Here is a 19,186-nt window from a genome sequence, read left to right on the forward strand (position 1 = left end):
TCAAAAAAAAGTATACAACACTGATCGTTTGGCATTCCGGATCGGACAGTCCCGGACAGTTCTAAGAATTCCCAAACGAAAACGCTATTAATCTCCGAAAGTCCTTTTCCAATTTTTTTGAAGTTTGACATAGGTTCCATTTCATTTTGGTTGTGATGTCGATAGATTAAAATAGTTCTGAAAGTTTTAAAGTAGTTTAAAGAATTTAGATTGCATTTTAAAAGTATTTCGAAAAGATGGTATATTTTTTGTATCAAAAGGATTAAAAGCTCAAAATTTTGAAAGAAAAGGGTTCAGTTTTTCTGTAACTTTTGATTCGTAAGTTTATAGAACTACTTCTCGTTTGGTTTCGTTTCCTTAACCAAAATATGAATGCAATCAAAAGAACGCAAAATTATAGGTGAATGCAAATTTGAATTCGCATTTTTATCATCCAATTCTTCATAAATTGCATTCAAAAAAGATTGCAAATCTTTTACAACTCTGATCCGTGTAGATTGTGTCAATGAGACATTTATTAAAAATTGTTTTGCGTTGAGCATTAACAAGTTGTTAAAATATTCATACATAGTCTCAAAATGACTTAATTAATAAAAATCATATTTAAAATGTACTTTGCTTATTTTTTTTTTAAATTAAAAATAAATCATTTTTAATTTTTTACCCGTTTTTTCGTTTTTAAATTTTATGTATTTTTTCTCATATTTTTTGTCCAAGCTGTATTAATTTCCCTTAAAATATTAATAAAATGGCATTTTCAACACAAAAAGGCTTTCAACATGTTCCCTTTCTAAACGAGTACCCTCAACCATTATGCCTTCCTATTGAAGGAATCAGGCTTAAAACTTACGCTAGCACCCGTGATGAGCGAGCATGGTGCAGGAGTGACACAAAAAAAGCCCAGTATTTAATTGATTTGGTTACATGTAGATTGGTAAGTTGTTTTATGCAGCTTAAAGGTCTTGTTGGAACTTTGAAAAATAACTGATTGTTTTTAGTATGACGATGATGCTGATGGAGATGGATTGCATGAAAAATCCACCCAATGCACAAAAAAATTAGGTGAGGAAGTTTTCCCAAGAAAGGATGAAATTCATGACAAAAAAGATCTTTTTGATTCCATCAATGCGGAAAAGGATGATCTAAAATCTCGACTTGCAGAATCGCAAGAGAATCTACAAATTCTCAGAGAAGAAAATAAGGCTTTAAATGCAGCTCTACGAGATGACCATCAACCTGATTTGTTTGTTGATATCAAGAGAAAAATCTCTCAACTGCGAATGTCATCAAAAATTGATAAAAATGATGAAAATGAATTGTTAAAGATGCTAGATGGCTTGAAGAAAACTGAGAAAGCCTTTAGCGCCACTAATATTGAAAACAAATATCTGAGAAGATCGATTGAGAAGCTTTCACTTAAAAAAGACCTTGACAAAATTCCGGTTGAGCCAGAAACGAATACCGATGTTGATTATCTTCAAAAGGAAGTTAACAAGTTGCGAAAAGAATTAGCTCAGTTAAAACGTTTTGAAGAGAAAGCACTTAAAAAACAAACCGTTTCTAGAGGAATCCAAAACTTGGATCAGCAACAAGTTGCTAAAGAGCAATTACATAGCCTTAGGGCAGAGCGAAATGCACTGAAAGAAAAATGCGAAAGTTTTGCTTCGGTTGAAGGAAAAATTATCGAATGGAAAAATGATTCTGAACAATTCAAAAGCTTCCGCAAAAAAGCTTGTATTGCTCTAAAGCAAAAAGATGAGGAAATTCACGACCTTCGTGAAAGAATTCAGGAAGTTGAATATGAATTCAAAGAAATTATTAAATGCTTTAAGGCCAAAGAACAAGAAAGAGATGCAGTTTGTTCAGCTTATGATTGTTTGAAGGTACATAACTTTAATATCCAGGTTTTCGAGAAAATCGTTTATTTGTTTAAAAATACATATGTCATAAAGTTGTCGATAGGGGGCTTTGTTAAGGTTTCTGAAACTGCTAAGCTACAAACATAAAAATTCAGTAAGCATGAGTAGTTTTTAAGATAGCTGAGAATGGGCTCTTATTCTTTACACAGGGTGTCATTTATAAGTTTTTCTTAAGAACTTATATCATTGCTTTAAAAAAAAAAACGTCTCTGAATAATGTTATATTCATACATATGCATCGATTGCTACAAGTTTTTCATTTAAGTAAAAAAAAACCAAACTTCTTTTGTTTATAAAAAACACCCTAAGATATTGGCAATTTTAATGGTTTTTTTCCATTACCTACTAATTAAACTTTTTTTTTAGATATTTCAAAGAAAAAACACATTTCACTAACGTTTTAAAATAACATATTTCAATATTTTTATTTTTTGATAACCTTGGTTTAATAAGCAATAATTATAAACTTTATTAGCCAAAGGAACGCAGCTATTGTAAAAAATGTATTGTAAAAATATACGCAATTTTTTGAAATACATTTTTGGGCAGGCAAAAACTATAAAAAAGTGTTTATGCAAAATTGGCAAAACATATTTCTCTAGGAAAAGATCTTTAAGGGATTTTTGTTGAGGAAATTGGATTGGGGTCAAAATCCCGAAAAAACCAAAATCCCGAAAACCTAAAATCTCGAAAACCCAAAATCCCGAAAACCTAAAAACCCGAAAACCCAGAATCCCGAAAACCCAGAATCCTGAAAATCCAGAATCCCGAATGGGATCCCAAAATACCGAAAAATTATATAAAATGAAAAATTTGCTCAAAATTTTTAATTTTATATAATTTTTTGGGATTTCGATTACGAAAACAATCCTAAGTGTTAAATTAAGGTGTTAACACGTAAAAAAACAATATAAGTGAATGATTCTGTTAATATCTCTTTTTACATAATTTCAAGTTCATACTGTGCTTTCAGCAGTGTTTTGTTGTGATTGAGTTAAGTTAGAAAAATCGTTGAACTAAAATCAATAGAGTTATGAGTTTTAACATTTAACTTATAATAATTGTATGTTTAAATTATGTTATTTAATTGGTTTTTATTTTATGTTTCAGTTAAGATTTCAGTGAAACACAATTTTGAAGAGTTTTCTAATTTTTCTGTTTTATTTTTGGGATTTTAGTTTTTCAAGATTCTTGGTTTTCGGGATTTTGGGTTTTCGGGATTGTAGGTTTTCGGGAGTAAGGGTTTTCTGGATTTTGGGCTTTCTGGATTTTGGATTTCGGGATTCTGTCCGTCTCCCAAGGAAATTGTTTTTCTTTTCTGATAAAAGTATTTTTTAAGTTTTTATTATTATAATAAATAATGTAAAAATAAAATGAAAAATTAATTTCAAGTAAAAAACCGTTTCAAGCTCAACGAATTTAAATGAGACTCAAACAGATAAAGAATCAAAACATTCTTAAGCAAAAACAAATTAATTCATAAAATTGTAAAATTAAAGTCACACAAAAATAAAGAATTGAAATTATGTATTTGTGTCTTTTAAAAATAGAACTTAGCTCTTAAAGTGTTTATCGATACAAAAAAAAAATTTTAAATAGAGGTGTAACTACAAATCTTAAGTGTTAGTTTCAAAAGATCTGATTCAACACATACCAAAATAATTTCTTTCAGGAGGAAAATCAACGTCTAAAAGAAGAAATTTGCCGATACAATTGCGATTTAAAAGCAATCACAACACTTCAAAATCAAATTCAATTACTGTCCAATGAGCTTTGTGAAAAGAATTGTGCTATCGAACAATATGACATGCAATTTCAACAATTATTGGTAATTATATTTTTTTCATAAAATATTTACAAAAAAACATCATTTTTTCTGAATTAATATTTCACTATCAAAGTACAAAATAAATAGTTTTATTCAAGGCGGTTATCAGAACATAAGATTCAGTGTGAAAAGCTTCTCTTAGTTGTTTTAGTGAGTACCAAAAAAAAAAAAAAAACAAAATAATTTCCTACAAAAATTCTAATTTGAAAACTTTTATAGAGATTTCGAGTAAAATTGGACCCCCATTTCCAAGAACAAGTTTTTACGTTTTTAAGAAAAAATAAAAATTTTACAATTTGTTAAAAAAATGCTTTATAATTGTACTTTGTTTGTGATGTATTAAATGAAAATAATTCTCAAAATTGCTATGTTTTTGTTTTATTTGAAATGTTTTTTTTATGAACTTTGTTAGGGTGTAATCGAAGGTCTACAAACTAAAGCAGCTGTAGATATTCGCAACTTACAAGATGTAGATAGTCAAACCCAGAGCGAAAATATTGAAGAATTAGCTGCTTCGACAAGGGCAACTCTTGAACAGATCTCCAAAGAACTCGAACAGCGACAAGAGCTTGAAGCAGATTTGGCTGAGAGCATGGCCGAATTGGAAACCATTCGTCGTGAGACCGAAGAAAAAGAAAAGGCAGCCATAGAAATGTTAAATACAAAAGAAATTGAAAATCAAGAGCTCAGAGAAAGCTTACAAAAGACTGCCATAGCAGTCAAACAAAGCTTAGAACAATTGAATCTAGAAGTCCACCCTGATGAGGATTGTATACAAGAAATTTCTCGACTAAATGAACTTATAACTAATTTAAAATCCGAGTACGAGAATGAAATTGAGCTTTTAAAGAAAAAGTCTAATGATCTTTTGCAAGATCTAGAAAGTGAAAAGATCAACCAATCCTCTGGGACGGAAAAGCTCACTGACCAGATCAACAATCTCAATTTGGAATTAACATCTGAAAAGGACAAAAACCGAAAGCTCCTAATTGAAAACGAAGATTTAAATAATGACCTGAAATATTGCCAAAATAAAGTAAAAGCTCAACAAGATGAAATCAAAAGATTGGATGAAAAAACTACAGAACTGTTGTGTTCTTCGGAAGCAGGTCTTAAAGAAGTCGGAAAATTAGTAAAGGATATCAGCAACGTCCAGGACCGGAATGAAAATCTCGAATCGGTCCTGGACGCTGTTGATTATTCAGAGAAGTATAAACAGGAAATAGATGATCTTAAAAAGTTATTAGAAGATAAGACGAAGAAGAATAAAAGCTGCGAAAATCAGAATAAGCTTTTACAAAAAGAACTAGATGATTCCAAAGAGATCCTTACTTCACAGAAAACAGCTATGGACAATATGAAAAAAGACTTGGAACAAGCCAAGGAAATGGCAAAAGAAGCAGTGAAAGCTAGAGAACTAGTCGAATCCAAAAAAGATATTAGTTCACCGAAGCCAATGAAAACTAGTGAACTAGTCGAACCCAAAAAAGAACTTAGTTCACCAAAGCTAGTTAAAGCTACTGAACTGGCCGAATCCAAACAAATACGTAGTTCACCGAAACCAGTGAAAGTTACCAATGATGACACTTTTAGGGCTGTTGACAAGGGGTCAAACGAATTGGAGACAGAAGATTCCAAACGAAAAACTGTCTCAAAAACGTCTGATGCTTTGGCACAACCCTCATCGTCGAGAGGAAAGAAAAGCTCTACAAAGTTAACACAACTTCAAAAACTTCACGAGGCTACACGTAACGCTGAACGTATTTACTATGAGAAAGAAATCGAAGGTCATCGAATGTCGAATGAACTTCTTAAAAGTTCCCTCACAAAACTTACATCAAAAGTTCAAACCACATCAACTGCTGATTTTGAAAAAGAAATGCGTTCGGTTCTTGATAATTTCGCTTTAGAAATATGTAAGTGGCGTTCTGAGAAAAATTTCAAGAAACTTACAAAACTTCAAGAAATTTGCAAGAGAATTTTAGAATACGGTATTTATTGTTTAACATATAAGGATCTTGTGTATTTGCATCAAAGAATGTCTGAAGCTGCTTTAAGACTTAAACCTGATTGTCTATCTTCAAGTACAAGTAGTTCACATAGGGAACTTTTGTGTTGCAAATGCTCTGGAAAAATTTGTGAAGTTCCTATTATTCCGATGGAGAATAAGATGCTTTTAGAAAAAAGTAAGTAAATGTTCAAATCGAAGATCAATCCACCGTAAAATTGAAATATTAATGTATTTATTTTAACCATATTATAGTGTTAAATTTAGAACGTGAAATTCAAAGTGCAAGAGAAGATCTGCGAAAAAGTAAAGAAGAAAAAGAAACATGTGTTTCTGAACTTGAGCAATCTGATCCTGATACATTGAGGTAAAATAATTAAATGAAGCTAGGTAAATATGTTTTAACGAAATTAATATTTTAGAGCTATGCCTAAACAAATCAGTCTTGCGGCTAGAAAGGTACCATAGAATATTATAATAGGCTTTTTAACTATTATAATTGAAATTAATGACTTTAAAACTTTTTTAACAGAGTTGTTCAAGACCAAAATCTTCTCGTGTTTCTTATAAAATAAAAGAGGAAGAATTTCAAATTCCAACCAAGGATAGATGTTGATATTGAAATGTTGGAAAACATTTTATTTTGTATTTTTCTATATTTGATTATAAAACAAATACAAATGTAAATGGATTTGAATAATTTCGTTCTATTCAAATATCTTGAACTTTGAATTTTTTTTAATTTTAAACTTATAGGAGCATTGAAAAACCACTGAGCTGTTTCTAAGTGATTCTATTTGCCACAAAACAGGTTCTAATTTCGACTATTTGGGATAAGGCACAATAAACTCCCGTAATAATTTTTTTGGGAGAAGGACTCAAATTGAATGATTTTGTTTAAACGAACAAAAATAAAAAACAGAAAGAAAATCTGGGAGTTATACACCCTTTCTGCGATATAAAACTATCAATATTGATAAAATTGATACAAATTAAAACATGATATCTCATAATCAAAAAAAGTTTTGAAAAAGAGAGAAAACGAATTGCAAAATTGTATAAAAAAGTTGAACAGTTTTCCCATAAATTAGAGTTTAAAATACCAAATTTAAGTATTATTAAATTTATCAATACTATCAAATGATAATTGTTGATCGCAATATGGGTGATTCTCTTTAAAACATTTCTCCAAGATATGTCACTAGTTGTTTGGTTGTATTTTTAGGGGAATATTAAAAATATGTGTTAATTATAATTTTTATGTGTGAATAATGTATGTAGATGTACGAGTAAGCTGATAAAGCGATAAAAAATGTTTATTTTAAAAAAGTACTACAGTTAAATTAGAAAAGTACCTACACATTACTTTGAGTAATTATATCGTATGAGAAATAATTACACTAATAGTGGGAACAAATTCAAATTCGGTACTGCATGTGAGAACCAAACTAATATAAAGTCACTTTTATGTGTTTATGAAATTCAAAAAGTAAATTTTCTCTGGGTACAATGCCAGAAAGGAAGTATAAATTCAAAAACACCTTCTTTGTTGAATATAGTACAAAAAAATTTTCACTTTTTTTTTCAAAAAATCAATTTTTTGAAAACAGGTTGATGATTTAAGCCTGAACTACATCAAAACACAAAGTCAGAAAAGTACAAAAAAGTAAACACGATGTTTTTTCTTGTTCCCCCTAGTAACTTATTTGTATATCTCTCTTTCATTTTTAAAAAGTATTCGAGTCAAAAAGCTTGAACATGAACAAGCTTTCAATTTTCACAAAGTTTCAAAAACAAATACACTCAAACAAAATTGTATATCCTTTCCGTAAGGTAGCTCTGCGATCACATAGTTCCTGTCATTTTCGAAGAAAAGCTCTTTTGACAAATAAATGTAATTTCAAACTAATATCTAAAAATTATGAGCTAAATTTATACAAAAGCTTAGAAAACAATGCCGTAAGTAAAAAATTTACCATTTTAAATGTTTTAGAATATTTGTATACCTAAATAAATTATTTGACATTGATTTCTTTATAGATTTTTCAAAGATTCTATTTAAATTGACCACGTGTTTGAAGAATGGATCCTTAAAAACCTTGAAATGGTCTATTCAATCGAAATTTTTAAACATTTTGACGAAACTTAATTTTCCAGAAGCAAGTAACGAAGATTGAAGAAAGTAATTTGATAACAATCATTCAGAAAATTCCAACAATTTGCGACAAAATGCGAAATTACTTCGAAACAGAAGCAACTTATTGCCCAACAAATAGCTCAACGCTTCTTGGGTTAGTTTTCGTCGTATTTTCAAGAGCGAACACTATATTTAAATGCAATTTTTTGACAGTTGTAAAATGTATGTTTAGACCGTATTCCTTAGAAATTATTTTTATATGTTAAATAATTTCTGCATTAAAATAAAAATATTTCGATTTTGGTTCGCAACTTATTATAATGAAGTTTTTTTTTTCAAATATACAGTCGATTCCCTCGAAGACGTACTTCCTTTAGGTTGAATTTCCCTCTAACAAGAACAAGATTCCTAACTTAAATTTCCATCTAACTGGAACTAATTTTGGTGTCCTGAAAAAATTCGAATTAGATGAAATCTACTGTAATTTGTTTACTTTTTCAGATTTTTTTTATTTGAAATTACAAAACTTCAAAAACAAAAGAGCTTGTTTAGTTAATTTTTTTCCAATAGATGTCAGGTAAATATACATGTGATTTTTATATTTTGAACTTTGTTTACTTTTTTGTACTTTTTTCACTTTGTGTTTTGATGTAGTTCAGGCTTTATAATTTCAACTTTTGAAAAATATTAAAAAGTTTGTATTTATTTAAGAAGAAAGGTAGATCTAAAAACTCGTACAAGCAAATGCAAAAACACCATTCAGCATTCAGTTGGCCTCAGAATGGAACAATGCAAAATATAGACATAAACTTGTTTATAATATTGGTACAAGCACTTTTTAAAATTGGCACCGAGGATTCATTAGTCTAATTAATACAAATCAAGAAACTACCTTAGTATATTTAATGGAAGTGACAAGTTTCTCACGACAAGACTCATGAGTAGTAAGCGATTTTTCATGTAAAGTAACACTATGAAATTCGGTTTAAGTATTACATTTGGCATGACAAGAATCAAAAAGATTCATTCAACTATCCATACATTTTATTTAAAAAAAATGCAAACAACGGCACTACGAACAGTATCAGGACAAGACAATTTAAGCTATATTTTTCTTTAACTTGGCTGATGTCCAAATTGCAAACAAATTTTAATCATTTCTCTAAAACTCAAGTATGTATTTAACTTTTTTGTATCGATTTGATTCATACTTTCATATTCAAAAATAACGACTTCTTTTATTAGGTACGATTCACTTATGTCGAATTATGTCGAATTCCTTTCAATTTTTTGAATCGCCTCAAAAAAATTGAATTTTTGGTGTTAAAAAGGAACATGAAAACAGACCGAATTCTTTTTTGCGATTGTATGTGTGTCATTTGACAACAATTTTTACACGAACGTCAAGCTGAAACCAAAACAATTTCTGCAAAATAAAACCAGAGATTCCTTTGATCAATAATATTGTTTATTTTCTTCGGTAATATAAATTTATTTTAATCAGAATCAAAGGGAAATTGCAGTTGTTATTAAAATCTGAGTGAAGATTAGGTAGAAGGTTATTATTTTGGCGGTATGCTGTGGTTTTACAGAGAAAAAATTTTCTGACGACAATTACGAGAAGAAAAGTCACAGTAATTTGACTTTTTCACAAGAACTATGCCAGGAAAAAATATATTTTGATCGCACATTGATTTCTTTTTATTTATTTCATATTTTTCCGCAATAAAAATACAATATTCAATTAAAATTTACTCTTTATTTGAAGTTGGTGTTCTCAAATAAACAAACAACAAGAATTTTTTTGAATTGAATTTCTTTATTGAGTCTTTTAGGTTACAGTTGCTGTCTTAGTCTAAAAATAACAATTCTTTACTACTTTACTTAAGTTAAACTGGCGGCTATAATGTATTGCCTGCTCTTTCAGTTGCTTTGTAATGAAAATGAATACAATGTTTGCCTCATGGCGGTCAGTAAAATGTTTTTCTTTTTTTTTTCTACTCTTGCTCATGACAGAGAGTTTTGTTTACGTTAACTGTGTGACGTTTTGTCACCCTCTTATAAACTAGGATACATATATACAATAAAAAAAACTACAGATACCTTACAAACTAACCCTACGATAGAATGCCTTGAACATTTGTTAGGTTTGTGAGATACGAATATACATAGTATGTACGGAATACAAATATACATTTTCTTTTTTTTTTTTTGTTAGAGCGAGAGCTCAGTCAGATTCTTGTGAATACATTGTATGTTAGGTTAACATTTTCGTTTATAAGAGCGAGTACGCCCTTAGATTCATTATTTATTTGTTTTTTTTTTTTTTTCCCTTTTTAGTGAATATTATTAACATGGAGGAAAAAGGCATTTATCGGGGAACACATTTATACTTCGATTGTTGTGTACGAGACGAGATAAACATAGATACACAGAGGGTGTTACAAAAGAAAAAAAAAGAAACTTCATTAATGAAGATAATGAATGACAGATAACATTGATTATTACAATTATTTGTTTTATAAAATATTTTTACTTTTGATTTGTTGTTCATTTAATTGTCTTTTACATTGGTGATTTTGTAATTATTTATTTTATAATAATACCTGTTATATATTGTTTGATAAATACTTGAATTGTATTTTATTTCAATTAGAAGATAACTAAATGATACTTATTCTAGTATTTTTAAGTAAGTACTGTCGGCCAATCTTTAGAGAATTTTGGTAACTTATTTTTAATAATTTTATAGGTAGAAAAGGGGTTCCCCCAACGTACACTGTAGTGAATCGCGGGACGCAAGTGGCGAATGGATAATTATCCGCGATTTTGATTTGGGATGGCCCTGTTATAGAACTCTAAAGGTTCTAACACTGGAGCGTCAAGATCCACTGAGAGTATTCCGAGTGGTGACAGATAACCAACGCCGTCCCAAGAGGACCCAGTCTAGGATGCTAAGGAATGTATTATTAAGTCGTTTTCGGATTGTTCAAAGTTTGAAATTGTTTTTTTCATGAGAAGCGAGACGTATCTCATCAGCGGGACAGTATTTGTGTCGCTGTAAATAAAGTTATTTGAGAATCTTTTGGTCCGGGTCTCAAAGTTTTTACCAGCACAGAGCCTAAGAAGTTTTCTTTCAAGGATTTCCATATTTTGGGCTACCGAGGGAGAGATGGTAAACCATATTGGAAACCCGTATGTCATTACTGGTCTAACTAATGTTTTATAAAACAGTAGTTTGGATTTTTTGTTTAAGGCTCTGTGCCTGAAAAAGGGCATCAGCATGTTAGAGACTTTTCTGGTCTTTTCAATGGTGAGTTTAGCATGATAATTAAATTTAAATAGATTGTTGAAGTTGATTCCTAAATATTTCAACTTGTTTTGAACTTGGATTGGGCAACCGTTGACGTTTAGTGTGAGATGTTTGCTTTCCCTTACTACTCCAATTGGACCTTTACCACTCGCGTTTCTGATGCAAATCAGTTCTGATTTTGGGACATTCAGCTTGATACCCCAGGTGTTGTAATAGTCGTTTATGACCCCGATGTGTTTTTCGAGGTCAAACAACAAGAATTTTGAATTGAATTGAATTTTATTGAGTCTTCAAAGTTAGGTTACATTTTATATCTTATTCTAACAATAGCTTTTATTGTACTAAAGTGGCTATAAAGTATTGCCTTCTTTTTCGAGTATTTTTTTTGTAAAGCCTCGTGGCTGTCAGTATTTATATAAAACTAAATATATGGTTGGACTGCTTTTGCTCATAAGCATTTAGTTGAATTTGTTTGTGACGGTAGTCACGAATACATATATACAATAAACTTAACCTATCTTAAAACTACATATATACGAAAACTGGCCAGTGCAGTGATATGCTTAATATCTAACATATTGCTTGAGATTTTTATTTTTTTTTCGTTTCTTTTCTTTTTTGTTTCTTTTGAGTTTATGAAGCGAGAGCGCCATATATACATTAAACATACAAGTAAAATCACATTGTAGCAAACAATAAAACATTCAATTTAGATGAAATTAAATCAATTAACTGGCGAATATGTTTTAAAGTATTTTAGATGTACTAGGGAATATGCTTTCAGTTTTAGCATCAGGTGTTTCGATGCGCCGTTATGATTCGTACCGCTTACTTGTATGGATATAGCGTGCGATGAAATGCCGCTATTTACTGTTGTGGTGTGTTATGTTGTACTGTTAGCACAGTTTAACTTTTTGTACATACTAGTTTCCCTGTTTTATGGCGATGTAATTATCCATCCTAGTCACTTTTTGTGTTATTATTAGCTGTGGCTAATTGTCTGTTGCTGTTGATGATTTATGTCGACTTCAAAGTCGCACGTTCTTTGCAGGACACACGAACGGGTTGGGGCATCCCGCAGACCCGTAAGTGACTCGTCCGGATCTCCATCACTATTTGAATTAATTAGCTGTGGCTAATTATCTATTGCTGGTGTTGACTTATAAGTCACACGTGTTTGTTGGACATACGAATGGGTTGGGGCAATCCCACAGACCCATTAGTAACTCGTCCAGATAATATAACTTTACGTTAAACTTTTACTAGCTCCAAGAGCTGCGACTGCCTTCGGCCACGACTGCCTTCGGCCACGGTTACTTCCAAACCCCCAAACAACAAGAAGAAAACTTTCAGCTTGACGTTTAAGAAATGTCAAATGTTCCAAGTGTGTGTGCAAATCCGTGTAAATCTTTCAAAAAAGAGGGATTACAAAAAATTCGAATTCTGCGGCGGTATGCTGTGGTTTTACAGAGAAAAAATTTTCTGACGACAATTACGAGAAGAAAAGTCACAGTAATTTGACTTTTTCACAAGAACTATGCCAGGAAAAAATATATTTTGATCGCACATTGTTTTTTTTTTTTTTTTTATTTATTTCATATTTTTCCGCAATAAAAATACGATATTCAATTAAAATTTACTCTTTATTTGAAGTTGGTGTTCTCAAATAAACAAACAATACGAAGAAAACTTTCAGCTTGACGTTTGAGAAATGTCAAATGTTCCAAGTGTGTGTGCAAATCCGTGTAAATCTCTCAAAAAAGAGGGATTAAAAAAAATTCGAATTCTGCTTCGTTTGAGGCGAATTTTTTTTCTATGGAACATGATTTTCAGAAAAAATTCGCTTCGAGATCGCCAAAAATTCGATTTTTCAATTGAAAGGAATTCGACATTACTTTCAATTGAAAAATCGAATTTTTGGCGATCTCGAAGCGAATTTTTTCTGAAAATCATGTTCCATAGAAAAAAAATTCGCCTCAAACGAAGCAGAATTCGAATTTTTTTTAATCCCTCTTTTTTGAGAGATTTACACGGATTTGCACACACACTTGGAACATTTGACATTTCTCAAACGTCAAGCTGAAAGTTTTCTTCGTATTGTTTGTTTATTTGAGAACACCAACTTCAAATAAAGAGTAAATTTTAATTGAATATCGTATTTTTATTGCGGAAAAATATGAAATAAATAAAAAAAAAAAAAAAAACAATGTGCGATCAAAATATATTTTTTCCTGGCATAGTTCTTGTGAAAAAGTCAAATTACTGTGACTTTTCTTCTCGTAATTGTCGTCAGAAAATTTTTTCTCTGTAAAACCACAGCATACCGCCAAAATAATAACCTTCTACCTAATCTTCACTCAGATTTTAATAACAACTGCAATTTCCCTTTGATTCTGATTAAAATAAATCTATATTACCGAAGAAAATAAATAAAATTATTGATCAAAGGAATCTCTGGTTTTATTTTGCAGAAATTGTTTTGGTTTCAGCTTGACGTTCGTGTAAAAATTGTTGTCAAATGACACACATACAATCGCAAAAAGAATTCGGTCTGTTTTCATGTTCCTTTTTAACATCAAAAATTCGATTTTTTTGAGGCGATTCAAAAAATTGAAAGGAATTCGACATTAAAAAGTACTAGATTAGACCAAAATAGTTTAACTTTACGTTACATTTAACGTTACGTTAAATGAGCACATGTTAGCGAAATGTCAGTTCAACAAACAACAAAAACACAAATTCAAGTTTGGAAATCGCCGGACGGACAAAAAGAATTATAAAAATCTTTCAATAAATGGACGGAATATTAAACATTTTCCAAGGCATTACCAGGACTGATGGTGAAAGTCTTGATATTTATTTAAATTCACTTAAGGAACACCAATGTTTTCGATTAAAAGTAAGTACATAGTCGGTAATTTTCCAGATCTTCATTTATGAATGAAAAAACCTTCTTCATAGGGAACAAGTGGCAACGATTCTATCGTCCAACATATAACTTCTGTGCTAAGTAAGCCAGCGACTCGTCATGAAGGTTTAGTTCTTCTAAAATGCTATCTTGATCAGTGCCCAGTTGAAGCATTGGAGCAGAAAGGTCATCTCTGGTTGACTTTGGCTCTGAAAGCCTGCAATCCTAAAGAATTGGAGAGTGTTGGCGAACTAGTCTATGTTGTACTGAGTAAGTTTTTCCTAACAAAACTAGTAAAATCAAATTTTCATTATTCCTTATCTCTTAAAGAAACCCTTGCGATAAAAAGTGTTGACATTCCCGATCTCTCCAAAGCGTTTATTAGTAATTTCCTTAATAAAATCTACGATTCTCTGAGTTCAGTAATACCATTAGCTTACCAATCGGCTTTGGAATGTATAGAAACTTGTTTGCGTCTTCATCCAGGGCCAAGTGGTCCATCACGTGGGTCAATAGAAAAGTTTCTTCTCAAATTCACTGATACTACAGATGAAAATTTGTCTTTGTTGAGTGGAAAATGTCTTCATTTGCTGCAACAAGTTCGTGGTGGTGGTGTTCAAGGAATCAGCCAAAAAGCTGCTTGGCAAAATTATCAAATGAAACTTCTCGGAAGTCTTCATAGTTTAATGGATTCGGCATTTGCTAATTGTACTGAATTGTATGATGATTTTGTTGAGAAGGAACAACTTAATATTGCCCCGCTGGTATTGAGTGATGAACCAGTTAAGAGAGCAATGCAAATCTATATTAGATTTAGGAATTTGATTAGATATTTGATTGCAGCATTACGGTAAGTTGTTTTGTTCGTAAAATGAGTTTTTGATTTTTATTAAAATTATTGATATTTCAGTCAACCCTATCCAGTTCCAAAGGCAATAGCTCCAAAGAAAATTCTTAATCTTATTACACGAGGATTGGGCGTTACTTGTTTGATGTTGCAGAGAAATCAAATATCTGATAATTTAGCAATTGGAACATTGTTGCCGAAAATGCAAATGCATTTGTGGGAGTTATTAGAAGCAACAATTCTAACGTAAGTAAAAAAACATTTACGATAGTTCAACAAAAAAGTAGTTTTTTTTTTTAAATTGTTATTGAATCAAAAAAAAAAACAAAAATAATTATACGTTTACACGTCGTCATTGCAAAATGTCCTAGCTAACCATCATAAATTAATTTTATTTAATTAGATTTAGTTAGAATATAACTAAAAAAAAAAAAGTGTATAGGGGCGTGAGAGCCAAATGGTGATTTTAACACACTTTTTTTTAAGAAAGATTATATCCTTAAATATTTTGAAGAAGATAAAGCTTTTAGCCCAGGCACTTTATAAAAACCAAAAGTTAACTGGCGAAAAGGCTTAATGCTGAGAGTTTAGATAATAATAATCTCAGAACTACCGCATTAAAAAATGTCAGGCCGAAAAAAGGCGCTTATTGTAGAAAAAGGGACACATTCAAAATATGAAAAGGTGTGATCTCCATTATTTTTATTAATTTTTTGACTTTGAAAATTTAAAATAAATAATTAATGGAAATCGCTTCTGTTCTGTGAACACGAAAAAATCATTGCTTACACAATTTTAATAAAAAGTTAAATATTTTTAACGTCATCATATTCAAGGTTTTCCACTTTTCAAAGAAGCTTACCGTTCTTCTACATAAACATTTATTGAAACAATCTACTTTAAAATCTTACATTGAAATAGCACTACCTTTATTTTTTTCTGTTTCAAGCTTCCAAAAATTTATTTTTCATGTTTTTTTTTTTATAGTAAACGGTTTTTTAAATTATTGTTTCTTATATTACCTTAAATCGGCACTGTCCAAAATTGTATAAATGGGCATTAAACCGATGTATTTAGAGAAAAAAAAACTAACCAGTGCATTGAAATGGTGAGCAATACAGCAAAATCCAAAGTAGTAAATCTTAGCACGAAACACGTAATCCAAAAAGATTCAGGACTTACCTTAGACTAACTGGCAAAGTATCATCCTTAAATAGACTCCAATAAACAAACAATTAACTCCAAGTTTCGGCAAGGTCAAAACCTTTGTTTTCTAAACCAGAAGTGATAGAGCGTTGATTTGTGTGTTCAATAGGTAAATGTGTCGAGCTAATGTCTATGTAAATTAATAAATTCTAAAAATATTTAAAACTGACCTATGAAAGGGGTTTTGCATATTTTTTTGCGTTATTTTTTTTTTATTGTAGTTTTCAGAAGAATTTGAAAAATTTCAAAATTAAAGAAATATAAAATTGAAAATCGTTTTTTTTTATATGAAGTTTCTTTCGATTAAAACGTTTCTCGGTCACTTTTCTTGATAAGAGAATACCATAAAGTATGCGCTGGTTGACATGTTTTACAAAAATATAGATTCACCATAACATCGACTGTGCCAAATGGAAATTAAACAATGGCCTGTATGCATAACAAACAGTAAATACTAGCAATATGAAATTAACAAGTATAAACTAGGTTTGATAAGCACAAAATGTAGATAAAAAACGTTCATACTTTACAATTTTTCAACATTTACTTTTTTATGCATATGACCCAATGAAGTAGGTTTGGGTAAGCAACCCCCCTGCTTGGGCGTACTATAGGAATGTAAAAGGTTGGGCGTGCTCAAAGTTTCTTTATATTCAAAAGATTCTTTAGATCCAATTTAGACTTTGCATAAACCTCGCACCTATCCCAAAATGTAAAATTAAATTTGGATCTACCTTTTCATACGTCCAGATTTCAAAAAGTCTTCAAAAAGGCAACATTTTAACAACCAGAAAAATTGGCAAAAATCGACCATTTTCCAGTCGATTGTATTTTTTTTAAACTTTTCTACGTAAATCATATAAATATTTAATTGTGTTTTATATATTAAGTTCAGTTCATAAGGCACTCTATTCGTAGTTTGAAACATAATTAGAAATCTTATCCATTTAATATTCTTAATTTTAGCTTGAAATCACATTTGGCCATGTACCACACTTCCATCTTAGGAGTCATCCTCGATACTCTCAAATGGACATCTTCTAAAAAATCCAATGGCCATCAAAAACCATACACGTAAGTTACAACTTTGCCAATTTCCTATAATATCATACTTTTACATTTAAACCGTTTTCTCAGATCTCTAAGATCTTCTGCTTACAAAGCTCTTAGTCTGTGGTGTAACACAATGAAACATGGTAGCAGATGTGAAATAATTGCCGATAACATTATCGAAGAAATTAACTTTGATATTACTCCTTATGAAAATGCTTTTACACTCAAGGTAAGATATGATGTGACTCATGAATTTAGAAAAGAAAAATATTTTGCTTCTCTAGGTTCTTAGTGGTGCAAAGAAGCACATGTCGAAGAAGGCTCGTCGTCAATTGCATAAGGCCCAAAACGAACAGTCAAATTTGGCTCAAACTCACTCTAACCCAAGTGATTCACAGGCCAAAAAACAAATTCTTAGCGATGAGGGCAATCAAAAACTATGTATAGCAGCTCTTCAATGTCTTCGTAGTGTCTTTCTGTCTGCTGGATGTTTCTTAAAACCAACAGTTGTCAAGGTAAAACCTGAAAATAAAATTAAATCTTTTAATTGTTATTCATCTCTTTGTTTTTTCAGTCTACACATCTTAAAATCGTTGGCATTTGCCTTTCACTTTCTAATGCAACATTGAAAAGGGAGCATCTTTACAACAATTATCTATGTCGCCTAGAAGTATACAACGTCTTGTATTCACTCATCCTTTCTCCACATCACCTTTGTCCACCACCAACGCAAATTACAATAAGTCTTCTAAAAACTGCTCACATTGGCGATTCAAATGTAAAAGTTCGTGAAACTTGTTCAATGTTCTTAAACTACATCGAGAAGATAATTCATCCACAAAAGGAGAGTTTAATATTTCCACCAGATATTCGTGAAATTAAAAATGCATTCCTAAAAGTAGGCAAGGAAAAATTACTAACTGAAGATCCAATGATTAATGGAGATGATGATGAAGATGACGAAGAAGATGAGTCATCAGAGGATGAAGAAAATGAACCAACTCCAGCAATAGAAGACGAAGAAATGGTAGATTTAAGTGCTCCAATTGCACCAGAATCTTCAAAAAAACCTGAATTTAAAACTCCAAATAGTGAAATTCAAACAGTTTCGGTAGATTTGACTGCAGATGAAAGTTTTGCCAAAGATGCATCAATTCACTTAGATTCATCAAATGACTCTGTAGAATATATTCCAGAAAAACAAAATAAACAGATTACAGAAGAAAATATTGAAATGCCAAAATCACCTGAAATGAATTTACGAGTCGAAGAAGATGAAGATGATGATATTGAAGAAGTACCAGTCACAGAAAAGGTTTCGGAAGTAGCCAATAAAGTTGGTGAAAATAGTGTGAATGATAATGAAAATGAAGCATCATCACCTAAGAAACCAAGATTGGAAGAAACTACTCCAGTGGATAGTAATAAGGAAGGAGAAGAAAAACAAAATGATGACAGTGAAGCATGCTTTGAGGATATCGCTGCTACATTTGTTGATGAATTAAACTAAGTTTTTGTATTGTGTTTTTGGACGAAGAATTATTGATTTTGTTTTTGAAAATATATTCTGAAATTTTTTTTTGGTTAAAATATTCAATTAAATATTTTTTATAATTTTTTTTATTTTCCCCGGAAAACATATTTTTAGATAGTCGTGGTTATGTCGTTGACAGTTTAAAGGGCTGACCTTCTGATTCGAGCTATTGTAGTTATAAACGAAACATTAACGCGAATACAACCTTCCCTGGAAATAGTTTCCACATTTTTTATTCCCGAAAAATTAATAGTGAGTAACCATCCCTCTGGCAAAAGTTTCTAACTTGATAAGGGTCTACTATGTACGTACAATTTGTTTAGGTCCCAAAAAAAAAAAAAAAACAAATCCGAAATTGATTATTCTAATCATGACTATGAAATATTTTCATAGATATGACTGAATAGAAATTTGTGTTTAAATTGTACAACTG

The 19,186-nt window shown here is 30.8% G+C and overlaps 2 protein-coding genes and 2 long non-coding RNA genes across 11 annotated transcripts; all 4 read left to right on the plus strand.

Moving 5' to 3' along the window:
- The first annotated feature begins 631 nt into the window (after window positions 1-631).
- LOC129915658 (paramyosin-like) lies at window positions 632-6,649 on the plus strand. Of its 2 annotated transcripts, XR_008772340.1 has the most exons (8): window positions 632-934; window positions 999-1,883; window positions 3,592-3,747; window positions 4,160-5,933; window positions 6,011-6,122; window positions 6,178-6,214; window positions 6,288-6,437; window positions 6,512-6,649. XR_008772340.1 is itself a non-coding variant. In XM_055995307.1 (7 exons), the coding sequence occupies exons 1-7, from the start codon at window positions 749-751 to the stop codon at window positions 6,369-6,371; spliced, it is 3,234 nt and encodes a 1,077-aa protein (XP_055851282.1). In that variant the 5' UTR covers window positions 632-748; the 3' UTR covers window positions 6,372-6,480. The 2 variants fall into 2 exon arrangements, 1 of the variants encoding a protein (XP_055851282.1); XM_055995307.1 differs by lacking the exon at window positions 6,512-6,649 and having other exon boundaries at window positions 6,288-6,480.
- A 728-nt stretch (window positions 6,650-7,377) lies between these two features.
- Window positions 7,378-8,207, plus strand: LOC129915675 (uncharacterized). Its single transcript, XR_008772348.1, has 2 exons — window positions 7,378-7,714; window positions 7,796-8,207. It is a non-coding gene; the product is annotated as an uncharacterized LOC129915675 (long non-coding RNA).
- Window positions 8,208-9,693: 1,486 nt separating this feature from the next.
- LOC129915674 (uncharacterized) lies at window positions 9,694-10,834 on the plus strand. Of its 7 annotated transcripts, XR_008772343.1 has the most exons (4): window positions 9,989-10,039; window positions 10,111-10,144; window positions 10,233-10,584; window positions 10,645-10,834. It is a non-coding gene; the product is annotated as an uncharacterized LOC129915674 (long non-coding RNA). The 7 variants fall into 7 exon arrangements; XR_008772347.1 differs by lacking the exons at window positions 9,989-10,039; window positions 10,111-10,144 and adding an exon at window positions 9,694-9,861; XR_008772345.1 differs by lacking the exon at window positions 10,111-10,144 and having other exon boundaries at window positions 9,919-10,039.
- Window positions 10,835-13,878: 3,044 nt separating this feature from the next.
- Window positions 13,879-18,780, plus strand: LOC129915662 (proline-, glutamic acid- and leucine-rich protein 1). The gene is made up of 8 exons (XM_055995314.1): window positions 13,879-14,104; window positions 14,167-14,383; window positions 14,444-14,963; window positions 15,024-15,206; window positions 17,133-17,240; window positions 17,304-17,448; window positions 17,504-17,734; window positions 17,794-18,780. Exons 1-8 carry the CDS (start codon window positions 14,000-14,002, stop codon window positions 18,727-18,729), a joined length of 2,445 nt encoding a protein of 814 aa, XP_055851289.1. The 5' UTR covers window positions 13,879-13,999; the 3' UTR covers window positions 18,730-18,780.
- The last annotated feature ends 406 nt before the right edge of the window (window positions 18,781-19,186 follow it).

The sequence above is a fragment of the Episyrphus balteatus genome, chromosome 3 (assembly GCF_945859705.1).
Source record: "Episyrphus balteatus chromosome 3, idEpiBalt1.1, whole genome shotgun sequence".
Lineage (NCBI taxonomy): Eukaryota > Metazoa > Arthropoda > Insecta > Diptera > Syrphidae > Episyrphus > Episyrphus balteatus.